The 24,994-nt window shown below is 43.0% G+C and overlaps 1 protein-coding gene across 4 annotated transcripts in view; it reads right to left on the reverse strand.

The window, feature by feature from the left end:
- Positions 1-5,126: 5,126 nt before the first annotated feature.
- LOC123831270 (pre-mRNA-splicing factor 18) overlaps positions 5,127-24,994 on the reverse strand; it is a 46,030-nt gene continuing 26,162 nt past the window's right edge. For 2 of the 4 annotated variants that reach the window (XM_045858094.1, XM_045858093.1), the window contains 4 exons: positions 24,101-24,172; positions 21,215-21,370; positions 11,050-11,423; positions 5,127-7,561 (listed from right to left, as the gene is read on the reverse strand). In XM_045858094.1, the coding sequence (XP_045714050.1) occupies positions 7,555-7,561; positions 11,050-11,423; positions 21,215-21,370; positions 24,101-24,172 (609 nt within the window). In that variant the 3' untranslated portion in view covers positions 5,127-7,554. The remainder of the gene's footprint in view (positions 7,562-11,049; positions 11,424-21,214; positions 21,371-24,100; positions 24,173-24,994) is intronic. The other 2 variants (XM_045858096.1, XM_045858095.1) reach the window with 1 other exon arrangement.

Consider the following 24,994-nt stretch of genomic DNA (forward strand, 5'->3'; position numbering starts at 1 on the left):
CATGCTCCTGCCTCCCACATGGTCACGCAGTCCTGGCTCTTGCAGCACTGGCCAGAGGTGGGCTAAGGCCCAGCACAGTCCCTCTTGGGACCCATAACTTGGTTCCATTGCTCAGTTGTTGCGTGCACACCACTTGTCTGCCCTGCACCCCTTTTCCACAGGTTCCTAAACTCGGGGTCCATTCTGTCTTCATCCATCTAGTTTGGCCTGGCTGCTCATTGCACTTGTGAATTTGTGGGTCTGGCTTGGCAAAGTATTTGCAGTCCCTATTTTCCATGATGCTGATTATTTTGGGTCATGGCTTTGTGAAAGACCTGACCCAAAATCCTGCATCGTCACCTTCATTTCTCCTGCACGCTCCTGCAGCCTGCAGAGAGGTGACCCAAGGCCCTATGTGCCACGGTCAGGATGCACGCAGACCAGCCCTCCACCACCACCCTCCTGCCACCTCGCCGCACTCTGCAGGTCCCCTGACCTGGCTTCTGACTCCACAGCAGGACCTCTTAACTATATTCTCTGGGCTCTGGACCAGGCTCCACCCCACTGAGGAGCCCTGTCCCCATCTGCCACCTTGGCCATGTCACTGCCACAAAAATATTTTTTTTAATTTTATTTTAATCATTGTTCAAGTACAGTTTTCTGCCTTTTACTCCCATTCCAGCCCACCCACCCATCCCTCCCCACCTCCCTCCCATTTCCACCCTCCCCCTAGCTTTTGTCCATGTGTCCTTTAAATGTGTTCCTGTAAACCCTTCCCATTCTCCCCTGAAATTTCCTCCCCTCTCCCCTCTAGTCACTGTCAGCCTGTCCTCTATTTCAGTGTCTTTGACTATATTTTGCTTGTTTCTTTGTTTTGTTGTTTAGGTTCCTGTGAAAGGTGAGATCATATGGTATTAGTCTTTCACTGCCTGGCTTATTTCACTTAGCATAATGCTTTCCAGCTCCATCCAAGCTGTTGCAAAGGGTAGGAGCTCCTTCTTTCTTTCTGCTGCATAGAATTCCATTGTGTAAATGTACCATAGTTTTTTAATCCATTAATTTACTGATGGGCACCTAGGTTGCTTCCAGGACTTAGCTACTGTAAATTGTGTTGCTATGAACATTGAGATGCAAAGGTTCTTTTGTATTGGTGTTTTACAAAAATAATTTTTAAGAAATAATTTAGAAATGTAGTTGCCCACATTCAATTTAAACCAGCCACTGACAAAATAATTCCTTTACATATTTTACTCTCAAACTCTGCCACCTATATTCCTATGAATATCTTAGCCAAATGAATGTGGTTTATTTTTGTAATTATAAGGGAACTACAAGAATCTGCAGGCAACCTAGGTATGTGCCGTGACTGGGAATCAACCTGTAACCTTTCGGCTATGGAATGATGCTCGACCAACAGAGCCATAGCTGCCATGGCTAAAATGGTCTTTTTATAAAATTCACTTGGAGTCCTTTGGGTGCAGGTCAGATAACCCAATCTTACAGCATCTGAGGTACATAGTGGCACAAGGAAAAAAACCAAGAAAACTGGGTTCTATACCCAGCCCCACATCTAAACCTGGCTGTAAAACTTCGACAGGATTATTGCCTGCTGCGAGGGTAACACGGAAATGGAGGGACTGATATCTGTCCTCTGTAACTTATCAGATGGCAGTAAGAATTAAAATTTGCTTCTCAGTGAAACACAGTGGCCTCTGGCAAGAAAATTTACCACCAGGAAAGGGATGGTACCAGCAGTTTGCTGCCAAGATTGTCAATCTCACTTACTAATGTAAAGTTTTAAATACAACTTTCCTGTTAGGGAGGTAGCGATGAGAGTGATTAGTAGGGGTCAGGTGTTGGTATATGATGAGCTAGCGGTTTCGATAATTATGTCTTTGGCATAAAATCCTGTTAGGAAAAGTATTCCTGATAGTGCCAGGCTTCCATAATGAGTGCAGTGAGAGGGAAGGGCAGTGCTGTGAATCCTTCAAGTATCTCATTCATCATGTAGGCTGTGAATAACAGATCCCAAACATAAGAACAGTATGGCTTTAAAAATGCATGTGTACACACATGGTGAAAGGCGTAGGGAGGGTCTGTTAAGGCTCATGGTAACTATTATCAGGCCTAGTTGGCTTGAGGTGGGGAAAGCTATAGTTCTTTAATGCTGTTCTGGGTGAGGAGCCTGATTGCTATAAACAGTGTGGTGACTGCTCCTAGGCATAATATTATTGTTTGAATCAGGTTGCTTCCCGTCAGTGGGTAGAGTCAGGTTAGTAGAGAAATGCCTGCTGAATGGAGTAGTGCTGAGATGGGTGTAGGGCCTTCCATGGCAGAGGCTAGTCATGGGTAATCCGAATTGGGCTGTTACTGGTAGCAGCTAGGAGGAATCCGGTTAGTGGGAAGTTGGAGTTGTCAAGGTTGAGTAAGAAGACCTGTAATAATCCTCCTGTGTTAGGGTTACATAGGCACCATGCTATTGGTGTAATAAATCTGGTGTTTCCGATATGGTTATATAAGATTGCTCACAGGGCGGCAGTATTAGCATCTGCTCAGCCATATCATCACCCAGTTAACAGGAATGATGTAATTCCTACTCTTTCTCACCCAATAAATTGGAAAAGACTGTGGGTGGTAACTAGCATTAGTACTGGGATGAGAAACACTAGAGGCACTTGAACACATTGACATTTGGATCTGGGTGCATATATCACATTGAGAACTCGGTTAACAAGTCACATGACGAGTGGTGCAGGGCTACTGGTGTGCAAGTCAATACTTCTGAGAACTAGTCTGGTCTGAAGCTGAGTGTTTGTTTCATAGTTCAAACTGTTATTCATGTCAGCTAGAAATGACTATTTCCTGGCTGAAGGTAAACATTACTGTGGGGATTGGCCTGGTGATAAAGGTACATGAGATTATAGTTTCTACACAGTTTGATGTACAATGTATTTCTGAATATTAGACACAGTTATTGCGACTAGTAATAACCGGTCAGGGCCGGGATCGATTCCCGGTCAGGGCACATGCCTGATCACTGCCAGGTCCCCAGTAGGGGGCATACAAGAGGCAACCACACATTGATGTTTCTCTCCCTTTCTTTCTCCCTGCCTCCCCCTCTAAACATACATTTTTTAAAAAAATTTTAAATTTTTAGATTCCACTATTAGTATAATAGTGGAATTACTGTTGAGGAGATAATTAGCTTTCTTACTTTTATTTGAACTTGCACAGACTTTTCAGTTCCTAAGACCAAGGGACAACTTCCAAAGTTTGAAAAAGCCACACTCTTAGGTGTGGGGACATGAGTAGCAGTTCTAGCATACTTTTCAATAAATAAGACTTTTTAACCCTGGCTGATGTGACTCAGTGGACTGAGTGCAGGCCTAAGAACCGAAGGGTTGCTGGTTCGATTCCCGGTCAGGGCACATGCCTGATCACTGCCAGGTCCCCAGTAGGGGGCATACAAGAGGCAACCACACATTGATGTTTCTCTCCCTTTCTTTCTCCCTGCCTCCCCCTCTAAACATACATTTTTTAAAAAAATTTTAAATTTTTAGATTCTATTATTAGATTCTCAACCTAATGTTTTGGTTAAACTATATTTATAACACAAAGTCCCAAAAATAATCCTGGAGTTAATGGTTAAGAGTAGTGGTGCATTCATTGCATTATTATGAGTGTTTTCTCATGTAAAGGATGGTTTAATATTGTTAATGTGATAATGTGTGGTTCCCTGTTGGGGCATAGTTTGCATGTAAAAGGAACATGAAGCAGTAATAGCGACATTAACTCCTATAAGAATGATGGACAGGTGGGATCAAGAGGATGTTGATATAACTACAACCCTTCTCTAATCAAGTTGGTTGTGGGAGGCAGAGAGCTGGGCTGACGAGACTTGCCAACGGTCATCATGATGCTCTAAGAAGAGGACTGTTCGTAGGCCGTGAGCTAAAATTATAGTTCAGTATAATTCAGTCTTTTCCAAGCAGCTTACTTTCAGAATAAAAAGACAGTTGCATTTCTAAAGTATTCACTGGGGTCGAATGTGAGGGCAATCTAAAGTGCTAGAGGTCAGCAAGTCACCAGAGAGGAGAAACTGACATAAAGAAGTGAATTGCTATCGATCCCATTTCCTATTCCTCCTAAGTCTGAGGATTCAGAGCCCACAGCAAGTCCCTAAGGTCTCGTTAGAGACAGCTGCCTTCCCCGCTCTGGTGTCTCAGGACCTCCCCACTTTTCCTACAAGAACTAGATGGTCTCTCCTCCTCACCCCCACCCCTGCCCTTGGGTCCATTGCCTTTGACCTTAGCTTTGTTCGCCCCCAAGACTCTCATCACTGCCAGGACTCCCTTGATCACCATAGGCTTTATGCTGAAAAATGCTGCTCAGTTTTTGCAAATGGCAACATGCTTCTTCCTCAGAAGCGTAGTATTGACTTCTGAGGGAAAACCAGTGTTTTACTAAATTTGAATTAAGAAGACACAACTCCTTTGCATAGGAGTCTGAAGGGGTGGGGAAGAAGAAAGGGAAGAATTTAAGTATTTCAGGGTGATGACTGATTTTACTTTTGTCCTCACCTAAAAACATGCTTATTGACTTTAGAGAGAAAAGTAGGGAGAGGGGGAAACACTGACGAGAGAAACATCCAGCAGTTGCCTCTTGTACAAGCCCTGACCAGAAATCACACCTGCGACCTTTCAGTTCACTGAACTACGCTCAAACGGAACCATACTGGGCCAGGACAGGATTGTGACTGGTTTTAAAAGAATGCCATCATTCTTTTAGCATGAGCTAAAAACAATAGGCAGTTATCTTCTAAATTAAAATTTCATGATTCAGAGAATGCAAGAATTCTTGTTTTTTTATTATCTACCCACTTGATATTTGTAGTGATCTGAAATCTTTAGCTTCAGGGAAATGGAAAACTTTCTATGAGGGATCTACATCTCTGAACCTGCCTCCCTCCACCCAAGCCCAAAATGGTTAACAGTCACGGCACTACAGAGTATGCTACAATTACTTTTTTTAAAAAGATTTTATTTATTTACTTTTAGAGGCAGGAGAAGGGAGGGAGAAAGAGGGGGAGAGAAACATCAATGTGGGAGAGATACAGTGACCAGTTGCCTCTCACATGCCCCCAACTGGGGACCTGGTCCACAACCAAGGCATGTGCTGACAGGGAATTGAACCGGCGACCTTTGGGTTCACAAGCTGCCACTCAATCCACTCAGCCACACCTGCCACGGCTGCATGTATTTTTTAAACTATCTATCCATACTGATCAATTTTAGAAGGCACTGCTGTCACATGATGCTGTTTCTTCTCTAGGTGGCACAGTAACTAACGGCAAACAGGAGGGAGGCAGTGTGAAAATGACCGACTGCCATGCTGTGGCCTGGTGAGTACACAGACATCATGTGGGCAGCTGTCAGTCAGCAGGACGTATAAACGAGTCCTGTGCAATAAGACTATGTAGCAAAAGGTCCAGATCAGTAATTTTCAACCTTTTTCATCTCATGGCACATATAAATTACTAAAATTCTGCAGCACACCATAAAATGTGTCTTTTGCTAATCTGATAAAAACCAAAAAGCCATAGGTATTATTTGGCTTCATTCATTATTTTGATTCATTTGCACCAGATGGCTACTTTGTTGGCTGTTGTCATTTTTAAATACGACAACCTAAGGGAAACGAGGTCATGACCCCTGCCTAAATACTCAGGTACTACACGTTTTAAAAATTCTTGCAGCACGCAAGTAAATCACTGATCTAGATTGTTATCTCAGCCTCGAAAAGTCTAAGACACAGTTTCCAGAGTAAGAAGTAGGGAGGGTTGGGGGATGAGGAACCTGGCTCAATTTAGGACAGGGGGCCTCAGCCACTGCCCATGCAAATATCCAGCAAAAAGTCAGGCATGGGCACAGACCACAAAGGGCCAAGACCAGCTTTCATGCCTCCCCCCAAAAAGGGCCAGAATAGGGGACTGTGAATCTACACTCACCTGCCTCATCAGCTGACTCAGCTCCCACATCCTCCACCCTCGTAAACTTAGAAAGTGGGAGCCTCGTAGGACCCGCATGTAGTAAACGCTCAGTGAGTGTCTCACTATTACCGTTGCTGTGGTCACCATCACTACTGTCATCATTCCGTGAGCACACACTGCCCCTGACCACAAGGCTCCTCACAGCTATTTCAGCGACATTCTGATACAAGGACATGGCAACCCATAGCCACTGAGCTCTTACATACCAGGCAGTTTTACTTAAACACAACAATGACACTGGCAGGTACGGACTGCTGTGACTGCCTACTATTTGCGGACAAAGAAACTGAGGCTCAGAAAGATTAAGTTAGCCATGGTCATATGGTCAGGAGGTGGAGAGCTGCCGTTTGAGGCTGGAGGTCCTGACTTCAGACAGAGCCCCGCTCTCACCACCATCCGGTGCTGCCCCTGGTACGTGGACAGGTGACAAACACTGTGTCTACCCACTTCCCTCTACCAACCGAGTCCTCTCGGCTCCTAAAGCACAGTGACCAATCACAATTCCCAGGGTGTAACACACAAAATTCAGAAGGAATTTTGGAAATCAGGCTTTGTGGAAATCAGACCCAGGGCCTACTGTGTCAGGCAGTGATGAGAGTGACGGCACCTCTCTTCTGCCTGGAGGGAGGGAGCTGGGAACAGCGGTCCCCCGCAGGTCTGACAAGGACGGAACTTGCAGGCAGTCCCAGTGCAGGAAGGACCAGCAGCATCACAATGCCCCCATTCTTGGTGGGCATGACACCCCACTTCCCCCCCTGGACCTGCATGTGCTGAGACTATTGAATTTGAACTTCTGTTGCTATAACATACCGTCTTTGTTTCTCAGACTCTTATTTCCTGTCAGTCCTCTGTCCCAAGAGATAACAGAGACAAAACTTTCTACTCCTTAGACAATAAAAGCAAGTTTTGTAATGCAAGAAAAATAACATTTGAGTCAACTGTACCATTTACATTCGAATTCTCTATCAGGATGGCAAACGTTCAGCAATATTTAACTATAAAGTTTTGCTAAATGGTTCCATATTTCTGTGGAGACATAAAAATACTTTCTGAAAATATGACATATAGGACAGTGGGAAAAGCACCATATTTTACAGAAACAATGAAATCCACCCTCAAATGATCTTTCAATCATCAAACTGCAACTCCCAGGTCTTGAGGGAAAGAGTCATTTTAAACCCCTTCTGTGACCGCTGTCTGCACATTTAAACTAGGGAGAGTCTTTCTGAACTTAGTTTTTCAGCTATTTAATACATCAGCCACACAGAAGTCAGTCTGCAGTCAGGTGTGACATGAACGCCAAGACACTTCCTAAAACCAAGAGCTGCATTGGGTAGAAGCCAGGGTCTAGAAAATCCATTTGTCTTCTTCCCTGGTTCCTGCTGGAAGTTCCAGGAGTCTGCACCGTGCTCCCTGGAGTTTCTCCCTGTATCCACACACCATGCACAGGTCTCAGAGTGCATTGTACTCCACGCATTTTGAGGGATCTGTAGGAAAGTGCTTCTGGCAAATGGTCATTAACCTCTTCAATCCCTAAGAAAATAAGGAAAATAAAGGTTTGTTACGATACCTTGGGACTTTCCTTACTTGTCCTCCTCTGTATTCACTGCAGTTTACCAATCTCCCCACTAAAATGTGGCAGTCCCCAGCAATAACACTCAGATGTACACCTAGGGAAACGTTTCTTCATGTGCACCCAGAGACATGACACAGTGGTCGCAGCACAACCGGTCACAGTAACAATAGCAGCAGCAGCAGAATGGGAAACCACCCAAATGTTCATCACAGGGGGGCTGTGAACGAGCATCCGTACACTCACGAATGGAGCCCTTCACAGCGGTCACAATGATTAACAAGGCAGAGAGTCTAACAACTCAGGGTCCAGCAGACAGTTAAGGCCCACTGCCTAGTCTCAAACATCCACTGTACCTAATGAGACAGCTCCTCTTCTGTGTACGTCCTAGGGAAACGTGTCAGAATGGGCACTCGGACCACTTTGTGTGTTTTATGGCCCAGGTGGGGACTCTGGTTGAGAACAACTGATGTACCTGAATCTTAGAAACAATGCTGAGTGTAAACAGCAAGTGGCAAAGGTTGCACAACAATATAAGGCATTTTAATAAAACTCAAAAACAAGTTCAAAAATAATATATCGCTCAGAAACACACATATAACATGGCAGAATTATTTTTGAAAAAGCAAGGAAGTGACAGATTCAAGATGATGGTTACTTCTGGGGTAGAGAAGGAAAATACAGAAGTGAGTGGTTGACCAAGCATGATATGCATGCTTTTCAAAATGCTCTAGTTCTTAAGCTGCAATTTAGGCCTTTAGATACCTGTTTTGTTTACTTCATAACTCGCATGTGTCTTTGGATGCACAAAATGCTACATAATGAAAGCATTTGAACATCCTGACACTGAGTACTACACTGCAAACGTGACCTGGCCAGTCCTGCCGAACTTAGTGGGCTGCGGCTGCACTGCCTTTGTTCCGGACCTTTGCCACCCGTGTAACCGAGGCCTTCAGTTCTTTTTAGACAACTACAGTGCACATCACAAATTCCCACCGCCTCCCAAGTATCAAGGGCTCTCTATCCCCTGCAGCTAAGGCCAGCTCTTATCCAGTCTTTAACTTGATAGTGATAATTTTACCTGATGACAAGAACTATCACTCTTAAAATTCTTCCAGTCTCTCGCAACTCATCCTTACGTCTGTGATCTTTTAACACCCTTAGCTGGCATTTCGTTTTCAGGTATTCCTCTTAGCTTCCTCATCCACCAAAGATACCTCTAGGTCATCATCCAAATTCACAAACAGGCCAGAGACCAGGGCAGAAACTGGTCAGGCTGCTCTAGGTCTCTCTGGATCAGTGCCGGGAAGAGTTCTGCAACCAGCAGTAAGTCCTGCTAACTGTTTTATCTATCGGCCTACGGGTGTCCTCATTTACAAGGATAGGCTGTCAAAAGTCTTAACAAAATCTACATATCTACAGCTATATGGATTAGTCATTAAACATAACATCCACCAAGAACAGCAGTGCTTAATTTTAATCACCTCCAATGTCATTTGTGACAAAAATTATTTTAAGGTTTCTCAGCTTCAGTTCACAAAAATGACAATAGCCCAATTCCCATCACATTCAAGAATGGAACCCTACCAGAGGACAGTGAGTGGTTGACCAAGTGCAGGCCCATACTGGACACTGAATATGAAATTGTACATATAGCACCCTACCTGGTATTTAGCTAATATTTCCCCAGATTTGTTTTATTTCTTCAGAATGATACCATGAAATATCATCTCTTACAAGAAAGAGCTTCATGACTTAGTGGGAAAGCAGAGTATGCGGCTCCAACTGCACTACACAACAACAGAAGAGTGTGTCTGGAAGCCTGAGGAAGAGAGGTGAAGAACTGCCTTGAAATATTGGCGGATATAACAGGTACATCCCGAAGCATCACCAAGCATGTAGAACTCTTCATTACTCTGTAATTACCTAAGTATTCAAACAACTGTGGAGCCCAAATTGAAAACAAAACACCTCATAAGAAACAGGTGAGAAGATGGGTGAACAGGAGGAAGAGAACACCCTGATGAAACACAAACAGCGTTAGCAGCAGCAGAATATGGCAAGAATCAGGATGAGCAAATAAAAGACAAATGGGGGTTAAGACTGATGGGGGTGACTTTCCTGACAAGAACTGGAATCTTAGGAACTTGCCCCTTAAAGAAGGAATCTGTGAGGTGTATGTACCCTCACCAAGGAGAATCTGATTTAAAAATCAATGCTAGTATCTTGTCTAAATGTTAACTGCCAAAAAGTCTGGCAATCAGTAGTCCAGGTCATAAGCAGTTTACAGTACGATAAAGTTTGTAGTGAGGACTGATAGTACACAGCACAGATTTTTAAGTTAAAGGGGCATAGTTTCATGACAGCATCTGGTTATTTTCCAAATTGAAACAAACCTTTTCAACTGGATCCCTCAGGATTTCACTTTCAAATTGCTTGTGATGTTTAGACTAGTAAAGCAGGGAGCTGTTAACTCAATGCAAAAAAACTGGTGGTATTTTTGCATACAATTTTTATTTTTATAATAGCAAAATATTCATTATATCTTTATTCAGGGCCTACTATGTGCCAAGCACTCTCCCAGGCTCTAGGAATACAGCCAGGAACAAAACAAAACCTCCCTACCCGTAGTAAGGTTAGGTTCTAATAAGGGAAGACAGACAAGAAACAAAATAAATATGTAACGTACCTAACATATTAAATCACGATAAGCGCTATGGACAAGTGTAAAGCAGGAAAGGGGTAGGGTGGATGTGGGGGCATGACTGAAAGGCCTTCGGCTTGCTCCAGGCGAACTAGGGAACTACTCTGGGGCTCTGGGCAAGAGAGCGACAGAATCCAGTTTGTGACTTCACTGGATCACTCTGGGTGCTGCACAGACACCCAACTGAAAGCGCAGGGAGAGAAGCTCAGGGGCCACAGTGGAGACACTGCAACACTGCAGATGACAGAGGGTGTGGCTGGACCCAGGTGACACCAGTGGCTGTGGTGAGAAGGATCAGATTTCAGATCTACTTTGAATAGAAAACCAGCAAGATTTGCGAACAGATAGGACAGGGGCTGAACTATAAAGAAAACAATCAAGAACAATCCCATGTGTTGTGTGTTATCATGGAAAAAGAAGACACACAGCTCTTACTTCAAACAAGAGCAGTCCTCTGCCCCACCCTTTCCAATCCCTCATTTCAGTGCCCCAGAGGCAACCTTTCAAATTTCTTAAGTGTTTCTTCTGATATTTACTGCCCTATTTCCAAATACTATGCTGATATTGTGTTTTATTGTGATTGATTGATTGATTTTTTAACCTACTGACTTCCTACCATGAAAGCTGAGGATTTAATTCTCTACATCACGCCCACTGGCTGCACATAAGCACGCAGGCACCCGCACACACTTTCCCCACCCTCCCCAGTCACAATGCGTAGGGAACGCAGTACTCAGGATGTACCTTATGATGTCCACACAGAAACTCTTCAAACAGAACCACACAGTGTTATGACGCCAACCTCTCTTTGCACAGGTGTGCTTCCCCATCTTTTTGCTCTTCCATGCAGATGTCACCATTCGCTCTCCAACAGTGAGACAACTCTCAGTGTGACCAAACACACTGGTACTGGGTCTGTTTCCCCGTTTTTTTCTTCCTGGAGCCCTCTGCCTGCCTGTGCCGATCCAGGCCAGCTGGATTCCGGACCTCCTTGTATACTGCTGCCATCTGAGAGCATCCCTTCTCCTCCAACCTGGGAGCTCCTTTTCCCTGCTCCAGGGCTGGATCTCACTTCCCACAGCTCTTTTGTTTGTTTCCCTCACTTGGGGGGACACATCCTGAAGTAGAGACAATATCACAGTGGAGTTAAGACAGGCCAGGTCCAAATCCCAACCTCACCACTTCCTAGCTGTGTGTGTGGTCTTGGGAACTTAATTCTCTGTGCCTCGGTTTCCCCACTTGTCAATCAGAGATACCATAATATCCTCACACTGTTGCTCTAAACTGGTGAAGTGAAGCACACAGACGGCATCACAGAAGTGCGAGCTGTCACTGTGGTGATTCCCGAGATGGGTACGTGAGAGGGCACATTTTGAGACTTCACTGTCTGGAGATGCCTTGAGTGTATATTCACGCTTGACTATTAGTTCAGATGGAAAGGGAATCAGTTGAAAATTCTCTCCCTTACTATTAAAGGCATTGCTCCAGTACTCTTAATAAGTGTGATGGCATTTCAATCCTGAGCCTTTGTAAGTGACCTGTTTCTTTCCCCCAGAAGCATTTAAAATCTTCTCTTTATTCTTACCCTCCAATACTTCATTATGTTTTGCCTTGATGTGAGTCCTTTCCTGTTCATTTGCCTGTGTACTCAGTGAGCTCTCATTTTCATTTTGGAATCTCCTGTCCTTCGGCTCTGGGAAGTTTTCCTGCATTCATTGTTTATGTCCTCACCCTCCAATTAATTTCTCTGTTCTCCTTTTCCCGAAGTTTGAACAGTTGCAGACCTTACAGGTTGACTCCCTCATCCTTTTATCTTTCACACAGCCAAGACTGCCTCAACTTTATCTTGTTTTATTTAATCTTTACATTTCTGCCATAATGTTTAAGTTTTAAGAGCTCATTTTCACTCTCTGCCCTTTCTCTTCAGTGTATTGCTCTTATTTCATGGCTATGACTTCATCTAAGGCTGTTCAGTTTTTAACTGAGGGTTTTTGTTTTCTCTTCCCTATTCGATAACTTTCTCCCTGATCTACTTGTTTTCCTTGAGTTTGTTTTGGCCTCTGTCTTTTATGTTGGAAACTTTCTCTAAATTTCTGAGGGTTCCAGGTGAACATTTATGTTACTGAGTAGGACACTAAACAGCTAAAGGAAATCCCCTGAATGAGGAGGCTTCATCAGTGGAACTTCATCTTCGGACACTAGGGGCAAGCCAGTTTTGTCACTGGGTAATACTAAGTATTAGTGATTATAGGTCTTTTCTCCTGGATCAGTTCACGGAGACCAAGCTCCAATTTCCTGACTAGGGGTAAAAGCCTGGCTGTCAGCATCAGAGCAGCCTATGGAGAACAGGAACTGGAAGCCTCATGGATCAGCATATAGACTTGCCCTGAAGTCTCCTGCTCTGCTATGACATCACCCCTTTGTGAGTGATGTGAATCCCTCAGAAAGTACCGTATTTTGCCGTGTATAAGGTAAGCCACTCCCGTGTATAATATATGCCCATGTTTCTGGCCAAATTTTCAGGAAATTCACCTTTTGTTTTAATTTTGTAATTCAATTATTTATTTCTTTATATTTAGATACTTGTTTTTTTGCATTATACAGGAATTTCCGTCTTTATTTTTGAGCATATTGTGGCACAAGAAATTTAATATGACAAATAACTACAAAACACAACAAAGGATACCAGGTAGAAGAAATTTTATGTACTGGTGACAAATTTACAGTATTTGTGGATCACAGAAGGCCAAGAACTCTTAGTCACTGTCCATTGAGGTCCGCCCTGCCTGGTCTCAGGAAACTGTAACCCCCCATGGCTAAGGCTGAGTAAGAGGCCTCCAAACCAGGAGACACCAGATAAGTTTTGTCTCCTTAAGACAAAACTTATTTCCTTGCCATGAACGCTGCCTGTTCTAATGCCTGGCTCCCTCTGCATGATCAGCAGTCAATGATGGGTAACAATTCTCTAAGAAAGAGGGTGAACCTAAGACAGACGAGGGCACATGGGAATGCCCTCAGGGAAGAGACCCAGGGGGCTGTGGAAATGAAGGGGTGATCGACACTGAACCCTGCCTCCCTCGGCTTTGTCAAAGCCTGAGTCCTTGAGAAATCCAAGTCTCCTGGCTGCCTTTGTCTCCTCTGCCCAACTCAGGCCTGCAGAAATAACAGGGGTGGTGCAGTCCAGACCAGAGTCGGCAGACCCCCAGGGTAATCAGGCCTGGGACATAGAATATGCAAGATCCTGTGAAATCTGCTTGCTGGAAGATGCTCTTGAATTAGAATATGAAGGCAAGGCAGAAAACAAAACTAGCCTTTTAGGTCCTATAGTCTTCTTAAATGATAAAACCCCAGAATACCAGTGGGAGATCTGCCAGCCCCTTTGAAAACTACCTACTTGTTTTATCTTCCCTGTCAGACTGTAATCCACAAACTGTATCTGTATTCTTAATAAAAGCCTGCTCAGGAGAGAGAACGGGGCGTTCTCCACTAGAGAGAGTGGCAGTTTCGTCCCTATTTCTCCACAGGACTCGGTTGTCCATGTGTATGTTTTCTCGTGTTTTGATGAGCATCTGCAGCATTCACGGTCACTGCCAGACAGTGGCCATCTCAACTGTCAGTTCAGAGGTATCATCATCTTCAATTTCTACATTACTGGTGTCTTCTAAAGAGTGACTTTCCTTATCCCATTAAATTTCATCATTGTCTTCAGTTCCATCAGCATTGCTGATGCTGCATTTTTTAAATGATTTCACAACCACTTTCTTCTTGTGACCATCCCATGATCTTAGGATCCAGTCATGGACCTGGGTGATAGATGCTTTCTTGATCCTGCCTGTCGGTGTTAAATCATTTCCAGCTGACTACATCTACAATGTCCTCTCTTGCTTCATTAGGACCTTAAAGGGCTTGTTTACTGACACACCAAGAGGTTGCAGGTGGATGGTTAGCCCACCAGGTATCACAGCAAGTTGGGTTTCAAGTCCGCTGCGATTGCTTTTGCACTTGTGTAACGAGGGCTTTGAAGTCATCAAAAACGAGCAAAGCTGTTTTTTTAAGTAAACCTCCAGGTCTTCGTGGCCAGACTTTGTTAAACCAGATTTTCATGCCATCTTCCTTCACCCATCCTTTTTCGTGCTCGTGGACAACAGCTCCATATGGAATCTTTTCTTCCAGGAATGTTTTTCTCTTAAAGGCCACCACAGGCAGGAGCTATGTCCCACCAGCACAACAGGCTGGAATGGCAGGGACATGTGCTCTCCCTTTTCTTTCCTAAACTATCATTAGCTAATAGGACTTGAAAAAGATTCTTTTTCTTTTTAAGAAATCTTTTATTGAAGTATAAAAGATACTTTATTAGAGCCATTATTTCTGTACCTGTCACAAGTCTGCATTGTAAGAACAAAGGCTTGAAGATGAAAGCACAGGCCCATTTAGCAGTACAGCCTGAGAAGCTGAAGAATAAGAGAGAAGTTGAGTGACATGTGCCACCTGGCTGTTTAAAAAGTGCTGTCAGTGAGCTGCCAAAGTTCTATTATACTGCAATAACTTGCTTTTAAGAAATGGTTTATCAGAGCCAAGCACGCCAGGAAGTAGCAGGAACCCGCGTGACCTACAATGGACGACATATGATGTGATGCACGGGAGTGCTTACCAACCAACCGTGACATCGTGTATTCAACATGTGGGCCAAGCTGTGACCACTCATCACAGCAGCGAATCTTTCTGTTATACCATTTGGCAATATGTGAATACATTATAGATTTGTAAATGTTCCATGAACAAATCTGGCAAATGCTAGTATACATGAAATATGCCAAAACCTGAAATACGGATTGAGATATCTGGTATAAAATGCTGGAGTGATGTCTTTACTAGGGAATTTACAAACAATGTGCCACAGAAAAACAACACAAGGCATTCTGCCTGCTGTAATAGTGAAAGTTGAAGCAAGGTTACTGGGAATGAAAATTACTCTTAATCTTCTAGTCCCCAAAGAAACCTGTGTGGAAATACAGCACACAGATCAGTTAGTCTACACAGATCAGGGAGGGTATCACCAAGAAAGAGAGGCCACACTCAAACTGCTTAAGGTGACAGTGGCAGTTTCAAGGACTTGACAAAGGAGTGGACAGGACTTCGGACACTGAGAAAGTACAGCAGCCCAGAGCTGACAATACTGGGAGGTTGTGGCCAGCCTGAGCCCTGAAGTGGCACAGGAGGAGAGTGCTTACTAAAGCCCTCGCAGAGTGACTGCATGGAGACCGGCACTGAGAGAAGATATGGCCTTGGGCAGAGAGTGCAGGCATGATGACTCCACAGCCAGGAACCCAAGGAAATGGATACCCCAAACTCATTCTTCTTCCTCCTACAAAATGCCTCCCAGCCCCACCCACTGCCTGCCCCAGTCAGAAGCCAGAGGGCAAGGGAGCCTGTCCATGCTGTACATAAAGCCGGGTTTCTGGGACACAGGACAAAGGAAGCAAGGGCGGAGAGGGTTGTCTGGAGAAGGTAACAACCATTTGATGTCAATTTCACCATTTAATCCTTTTCTTCTTTACCAACAGACAAAGACACCCGAGATGTGAACCTTTCCAAAAATTATAAAGTCTATAAATAGTCAAGAACTTCCTATAACCTGTATAAAAGAAGCTTTATGCCCAAATCTGGGCCAAAAGCTACATCTGTATTTCGCAGAAAAAAGTCCTTGAACTTAGTATCATCAATTTAAATCTCACCCTTAGATTTTTAAATTTTATTTTTGTTTTTATTTCTTAGAGAGGGGGGAGGGGAGGAAGAGAGGGAGAGAAACATAGATGTGTGAGAGACACATCGTTAGGATGCCCCTCACACGCGCCCTACCAGGGAACTGGCCTGCAAACCAGGCATGTGTCCTAACCAAGAATCGAACTGGCAACATTTTGGTTCACAGACCAGTGCTCAAACCACTGAGCTAAACAAGCCAAATCTAAGGCTCACCCTTAGATCGGAGGCCACCTAATAGACTACACAACTTTTCTTTGATCTACACAGTATGGAAATCCTCCATGAGATGTGTTTCATTTCTGGAAGAAAGGAAACACTTCAAACAACTTTCCACAGTTTAAATTCTACAGAGGTTTGCATAAAACCAAAGGATGAAATCATATTAGAGTGAACCCCTTGAACTGTCTTCCACCATACTTCATAAAAGGTATTTCTCACCAGTATTTCTAAATAAAACAAATAATTACTCCACACATTTTAAGATTCCATTGAAATGATGGCCAAGAATAAATAAAATTAACTAAAAATGACACAAATCAGAACAGTGGTTACCTCTGCTAACAGGGAGGATTCACACTGGGAAACAGCATCCAGGAAACATCTTGAGTGCTGCTAGAAATGTTCTATGTCTAAATCTTGTTTTACATTTTGATACATATTACAAATACCAGGAATCATTATGCCCTGCCCAGCATGGCTCAGTTGGTTGGAGTGTTGTCCCGTAAACCAAAAGGTCACAGGTTCGATTCCCAGTCTGGGCGAGTACCTAGGAGTGCACACAAGAGGCAACTGATCACGGTTTCTCTCTTACACCGATGTTTCTCCCCCGGCTCTACCACTGAGCTCTACAATTAATATCAGCACACTTCACACACTACACTGTTTGCTGGTATGCTCTATGTTAATTTTAAAAGAATCAATTACCCCATTAAATGACTTGCAATTATCTCCACAGCAAATTATCTTAGTGTAGGAAAGATTCAGGTTTATGCACTTACCAGGGGTCAGCAAACTATGGCCACAAGCCACCGGCCTCTGTTATAAAGGAGATGTTAGGGGAACACAGCCACAGGCAGCGTCCGCACTGCAGCTGCAGCGGTGAGTACTTATGATAGAGGCCTATGATCTTTAAGAAAAGGTTTGCCGACACCAGACTTAAACTTCAAGTGACATCTTTAAACTGTCCCTCTTTTTCAGGTAATTCAAATCGACCTCATCTAATACCAAACTAAGAAGGAGATTCATAGGACAGCTTAGGAAATTACTCAGTTAAAGTAACTAAGAATTTGATATAACTCTAACTTGGGGGTGGTGGCAGCATTGTTTTGCCTTGAGTTTTAATGACACAGATCACAAACTGATCTGGCCTTAAACAATGTTAATTTTTTAATATTTGGTGCTGATATTTTTAAAACAGGAGTGTCTACATTTAAAAGAAATAACAATTTTGGCTGCTCATACCAAAATAATAAATAAATAAATAAATAAATAAATAAATAAATAAATAAATAGAGATGGAGCAACGCTGGAAGCACACTCCTACAAGGAAACAATGAGCTGCAGTGCCGCCAACACCACCAGCCTCGGCACTGGCTGACACGTCACTCTGTGCCCGCACCGCCCGCTTTTCTCACCAGGGGTGCTGAGTGGAAATGAATACTGCTGATGGGAGTGCCTGCGGGAAAAGTGGGAACACAAAACACAGGTGTTCCTCGACTTGCAGCTCATTTGTTACCTGGCTGTACAGGGCATGCTAGTCCACACCCTCAGGTGTAAGCAGTGGCCTCTAGGGCAACGGCAGAAAAGAACCAGAGCATCTAAGGGCCAGAAGGACCAGGAAGGGCATGGGTAACTCGAAGCTTGCCGACATCACGTCGTAGGGACCTCCCCCATCTCTTCCAGAGTGGCCCTATTCCTACCTCAGGTAATTCTGCCTGGCCAAAAGCTTCTTTGTACTATCTTTGCAACCTCTGTGAGCCTATATTTATTTCAAAATTAAATGTTTTACAAAAAGCATCTCCTGACACTGATTAGAAGTCTGTCTTCTTGTACGTGAATCAGCCCACCACCATATAGGACAAGTTTACTCCCTCCTCCACCAAAAAGCTCTTCCATTATCTATACTTCTTTTGCCCACATCTCCACAAAGAGTTTCCTTTCTCAAGGACTCTCTTGTCCTATAGAGTATTCATTCAATTTGATCAGCAAATATTCACTGGGCGCCCATCGTAAGTGGTCACTAGGTGTCTAACAGTGAACTTGCTTTGTGCAACCAACACAAAATTACCATGTCTTATAATGTAGTATAAGCTATCATGTGACTTTCCAGTGACCGTATCATGTCACTGTAATTTTATTACCCTCATGGTCCACTGCATTCCCTCATTTTGTTCTCCTATACATTGCTCAGAGGTATGCTCAAGCAACTAGGTTGTTGGATCCAAATTCCTTTATGGTCATCCTAGCTAAATGTTCTATTTGAAGAATCTGTCCTTCCTTCCCCTGACCAGTCAGGCTCAGTTGGTTGGGTGTCATCCAACAATGCCAAAGGTTGCAGGTTTGATTCCCAGTGGGGAACGTGCCTCAGTTGTTGGTTTTGTTTTGTACCTGGCATGGGTGTGTGCAAGAGGCTACCAAGCGATGTTTCTCTCCCTCCCTTTCTGTCTAAAAATAAATAAACGAAACCTTAAAAAAAAAAAAGCATCTGTCTTTTCTACAGTCTGCCAAGTACTTCTACAATGCCAGTCTCTTTTCTACCTTAACTCACACTCTGTCCCCCTTATGGTTTCTTGTTGCCTAAGTCTGATCACCACACCTCTCTGTGTGGCCATCCGACTCGGTCACTAGGACAGCACTGTGGGCTCTAAGAACCTAAGGCGTATGTCACCAGCGTGCACCAGGGCAAGTGTGGACTCCTGCTCAGTGATCCATGGCTTCCCTCACTCGCAAGCTGGGAGTCACCCGATTGTGCTGTCATGCCCACATCCGTCCACAGAACTGTGACTGGATTTGGGTCAGACCCCTTCCCAAAGCTCAGACACAGTATGGTCACCAATTTTCCCTCATCATCTCTGTGGAATAAAAAAGAATTTTTTTTTAACGAGAGTAACACTTAAAAGGGATGAACTACTGAGGAGAGATAGGTGACTGTAGCTTCCAATATAAACCAGAAAGTTTTAAAAATAAGCACTGGCATACCTTTTTAAAAACCATTTAATGGGGAGCTATCAGTATTTAAAAAAGAAATGCTCTTTAACTAAGACATTTTATATAATTACAGGACTCCTATACACACTACATCTTTGACTAAGGCTTAGCCAAACACACTAAGCAAATTTAATCACTGGAAATTGTTTCCTATTGTTAAAGCCAAACATCTCCCACCCACTCCCGCCCTCAACTAAAAGCTTTTGGCCTTTCATAGTCACTGGTGGTTATTTAAAAAAATGGGAATGTCTTTAAATTTCCATAAGTATATCTGAACTCTATAAATTCTAGTTTATATCAGGGAATCTGGAAGAAATGATTTTTTAAAATGCCAATATATGTGAATAAAGCATAACACAAATGAGTATTTATCGCTTGGTTTGAAATACAAACCAAAAGGTAATTCATGATTATGGTAATGGTTGCTCTCTTTCAGAAAATCTGTAGGCACTTCATACATTTTAAACAAATTTTAAATTTTAAGTAAACTTTCAGGATGTCACCTTCTACCTTTAGAATTAACATCCAGCAAAAGCTGTTACACAGATACAACCTGAAATTCTTGACAAAAAGCTAAGAAGACAGTTGATTTTTCCCACTAAGGATAAAAATTTAACCAAATACTGTACACGATTTCATGTGATGTGTATACAACTAAAAAAAAAAAAAAAACTGTAAGGAGTAGGGAAAAACTTAGACCATGAGAAAATAGGAACCCAGCTAGCTACAGCCAGGAGATTACTAGGTTACTGAACAAACATCCTGCCTTCCTGCCTTCCCGCCTTATGCAAGAATGCTTGGTTTGAAATTCCCGAGCACGGTCTTTGTAAGCGAATTGCTAACTGCCATGTCTGCTTCCGTGTAACGCTTGCTTGCCCGCCCCTATATAAGGACTTAGGTGTAAGCTCTCGGCGTGTCTCTCATTTGCAGCCCCTCGTGGGTACCGTGTCTCTGGACACTCTGAGAGTTCGCCCCTGCGCAGGTTAAACTTGGCCAATAAAGTAACATCCTTGATACCCTGAAGTCTCCGACATTTGTTCTCGCATTTGCTGGATGCAACAAAAACTATAAACACTTTTGAGCTATCATGTAGAGAAGTCTTATTACAAGTTACTTAAAAATTATGTTCAAAGTGAACTAACAAGCCAAACAGAGACAGACTCAGAGCAACTCGACAGCTTTGAGGTGATGATGGCGGGGGTGGCGGGTGAAGGGGTTCAGTGAAAAGGGAAAAACTCATGGACAGGGACAACAGTGTGATGATGGCCACAGAGTGTGGGAGATAAATGGTAATGAAAAAAATGGTTTTTAAAATTATTAAATTAAATTAAAAAAATTATCTTCATTAAAGCCAAATGTTTACTATTCATATGTTTTATCCTAGTACATGTTAAATCTACCTTAAAAGCAACAAAACAAGATTTACTGCAAAAATTCTGAATTTGCTGCTCTTCTGTAAACACCCAAAATAAACTGTAATAGTCTTATTTTAATGCTAAGGTACACCCTTCAACCTGGCTTTGCATCTGGAAGTGGTCCCCAGCCCCCAAGGCTAGTAATGATCCATGGCCTGTCAGGAACTGGCCACACAGCAGAAGATAAGCAGCAGGCCAGAGAGCTAAGCTTCCACTGCATTGCAACCTGAGCTCCACCTCTTGTTTCCTCCTGCCCTACCTCCTTGCCCCGCCCCGCCCTGCCCTGCCCCACAGAAAACCTGTCTTCCACCAAACTGGCCCTGGTGCCAAAGATGTTGGGGATCACTGATATGTGAAACTTAAAAAGTTTTTATTTTGTTCGGTGAAGATGTCTTAAAGAACTGTGCTTATATCCTATCATGACATGTCCTTTTTGCTATAGTTCTTTTGCTCTCAAAATACATAGTTTTGGAATTAGAGAACGTTAAACTCCAGAGAAATGCCTTTCCCTCCAAACTGCTTACCTGAATATACTTCCTCTGTGTTTCATCATTTAAAACATGTGCAACATGCTTGGAGAAAATCTTTTCCCTACCAGTTCTGGCATGAATACCAACCATAGTGACACCAATGGGCCAAGGGGCATTTCCAATGGCCATCTGAAGATAAGCATCATTAGCCTAAAAAGAAAGATTAAGAAGAGATCAGAAGAGCAGAAAATATTGTGTTGGTCCAAATTTTTATTTCAAATATTTCACAGCTTTTTATGACTTTTCAGCCATCTCTTAAGCATGCTGAAAATATTACCATTCTCCTTATTCAAACAAAAGGAGTTAAAATATGGGATGACTGACTGTCCTGCCCAGACCACACATGTCCATGGAAAAACAGAAACCAAAGCTAACCTTGTGAATGAAAAGACAAACATTCCTCAACAGCCTTTGTGCATTGAACATTACTGCATTTTGATCTGGAATTACCAGGCAGGTGATTTGATGTACTGCCAGAAACTCTCGTTTGGATCCCCTTTCTACCTAGTCTTCCCGACCGGTGGTCACACAGAACACAGAGGCTGACTAGTTCCCCACAGTCCAACCTGACCGGTGCCCACTCCCTGCACAGCAGTCAGACCTCTGGCAGCAGCGGGGCTCTGCACACTGGGGTTATCACATAGGCCCACAACAGGCTTATAAACAGAGAATAAATACTGGCTCTTGAATCGGCTAAAGCATAGGATCTCTTCACCCTGTCCCACAAACCTCCCACCTGCTTAGAACCCTAAATTATTGTAAAAGCTATAAAAATAAAGACAGAAACCAATGAAGAAGAATGGCTTTTTTTCTAAAATAAACCTGGTAACTTGCAAGGAAAACAGAATAGCAAGGAAATTCTAAAAGACCTTGAGCATTTCAGAGAAGCCTATATACCCAAGCCTCAAATAGATTTTTGTTTGAAAAGTCAAACTCCTGCCATGGCTGGTGTGGCTCAGTACATTGCGCACAGGCCTGCAAACAAAAAAGTTGCTGGTTTGATTCCCAATGAGGGCACATGCCTTGGTTGTGGCCAGGACCCCAGTTAGGGGCAGGCAAGAGGCAATCACACATTGATGTTTCTCTCCTTTTCTTTCTGCCTCCCTTCCCCTCTCTCTAGAAATAAATCAATCTTTTTAAACAAGTTTTAAAAATAAAAATAAATCAAACACCAATGTGTTTGATATGCAGAACAGATTTTAAAAATATTGGGTATTACAAATTGGTTAACTGAAAAATCATTTCATCCCTAAAGATAAATTTGAATTTGCTGTACTGAATTTTTTTAAAACTTAATTTTTAAAGGGCTTATACACTTTTTAAAAAAAATTATTTATTTTACTTTTAAAATGGGGAAGGGAAGGAGAAAAAGAGAGAAACACATTGAATGTGTGGTTACCTCTCAAGCGCTCCCTATTGGGGACCTGGCCTGAAACCCAGGCACATGCCCTGACTGGGAATCAAACTGGTAACACCTTGGTTTGCCGGCTGGCACTCATTCCACTTGGGCTGTATACATATTTTTATCACTGATCCCCATGTGTGTAACTTGAACACTAGATATTAACTGATCAAGTTTCCAATATTTAGATTCTTAAATTTCCAAAGAAAACTGTCAAATAGGTTATTAAAGTTTCTTGGTTCTTTGTGCAGTTTATATATCATAAACCTTCACCTGCTTCTCATATATGAGAATGAGAAATGTAACAAGAGTAAAGGCAGGTGACCTGAGTTCTTTTGTAGTGATGGTGGCCTTACCCATCCATTCCAATGCTGTCCTTGGTAAGCAGCATGCAACTAACAGAAACTGTCCAAGAATACAATTAATAGCCATAAAACAGAAGCACTTTCTTTGATAAAACTAACTGGCTCCCATACAGAGGGAGTAAAAACAATACTTCAGCCTCATCAGCCTGAGGCTCTGATCAAGGAGACCACCCAGTCACCCAGGAAGGCCAGCGGCCCCTTCTGAGCACAGACACGCAGAGCCCAGGAAGAAGCAATGGCATTCCTGCCGCCGCCGTGCTGTCGGAGCCCTGTCCACTGACCGGGAACTGCTGCACGGGGAACTGCCACACGCCACACGGGAACTCTCCACTGCCACTCTCTCGGGAGGCACAGCCAGCAGAAGCCCCGCTCCTCACCCTCGGCTTACGGCCCACCAAGCTACATCCCATTTCCCGTCTCCACCACTGGTGCACCAGGCCCTTCTCCTTCCGCTCCACCAACTGACAGCCCTCCATGCTCCCCTTTCTAAACTCGACCCCGGCTGCGCTTGGGCACCTGAGCCCTTCCCCCACGCCACCGCCTCCCAGGGCCCATTCAGGAGGGGGCAAGCAGCAAGTCTTCCCCAACAAGGGGCCTGCTACTGCTGCGGTCCTGAAATGGGAGAGATGAGCGCTGGCGGGCTGACATGGAACACATTCTCATAGAAACAAGTATAAAGGGCGGTCAGATTCCACTCTATCACTAGTACAACCCTTTAGCTAGGAGTAGTACGTATTTGTATCTGTACAACGTTGTTTCTGTGGAAAAATTTGTCCTGAGCTATAACCAACAATCTGCAAATTTTGAAACTCATTCCCAGGCACGAAATGCACCTTGCCCATATATAGTACGTGATCTGAAGAATCTTTGTATCTGCCTTAAAAAGGACTAAAAAATACAGTGTGGTCTGAAAATTTAATATAAAATGCCCAAAATTAAGGTGGCAATACATTAAGAAAATAAAAGGTGTTTTTTTTTAAAAATAATTAATTTTACATTTATTCTTAAATCTCCTATGTGATAAACATTCCCTCACGAAATGAACATAGTATGTGCACAACCTAGATATGCATGCTCAGAACCACAATTCCAACGCACAGCATGGCAATGTACCTTCACATATTCTCTCTGCAACATGAATTTAATAATATCTGTTATGGATTCTTTAATATCAGCAGGAAGATTCTGGAAAAGAAAAAAGAGCAAAATTAATTTTGGAAGCTATTGTGTGTAGTTTCAGAGTGAATTTATTCTAATTTCATATGTTCTATTTTTTTTATTTTATTTCTTAATTGGGTTTTTTTTGGTGTTGAATTTAAGTACTTTGTAAATTTTGAATATTAACTCCTTATCAGATGTCTCAACAAATATGTTCTCCCATTCTGTGAGTTATCTTTTTATTCTGTTGCTGTGCAAAAACTTTTTAGTTAGTTTGATGTAGACTCATTTATTTTTTCTTTTGTTTCCCTTGCCTGGGAAGACATATCCAATAAAAAATTGCTGTGAGCAATGTCTGAGATTTGGTTGCTTATGTTTTCTTCCAGGATTTCTATGGTTTCGGGTCTAACATTTAAATCTTTGATTCATTTTGAATTTATTCTTGTGTGTAGTGTAAGAAGGTGGTCTAGTCTCATTTTTCTCTATATATCTGTTCAATTAAACAACCCAGTTAAAAAACAAGCGAAAGACCTGAATAGACACTTCTCCAACAAGGACATATGGATGGCTAACAGACATATGAAAAGATGCTCAACGTCACTCATGAGAGAAATGCAAATTAAAACCATAATGAGATAGCACCCCACACCTGTCAGAATGGCTATCATCAATAAATCAACAAGTGCTGGTAAGGATGTGGAGAAAGGGGAATACTTTTGCCCTGTTGCTAGGAATGCAGACTGGTTCAGCCACGGTAGAAAGTAGTATGGAGATACCTCAAAAATTAAAAACGGATCTGCCTTTTGACCCAGCAATCCCACTTCCGGGAATATATCCAAAGGAACCCAA

The sequence above is a fragment of the Phyllostomus hastatus genome, unplaced genomic scaffold, assembly GCF_019186645.2.
Source record: "Phyllostomus hastatus isolate PE091 unplaced genomic scaffold, TTU_PhHast_1.1 phas_scaffold_1674, whole genome shotgun sequence".
In the NCBI taxonomy this organism is placed as follows: domain Eukaryota; kingdom Metazoa; phylum Chordata; class Mammalia; order Chiroptera; family Phyllostomidae; genus Phyllostomus; species Phyllostomus hastatus.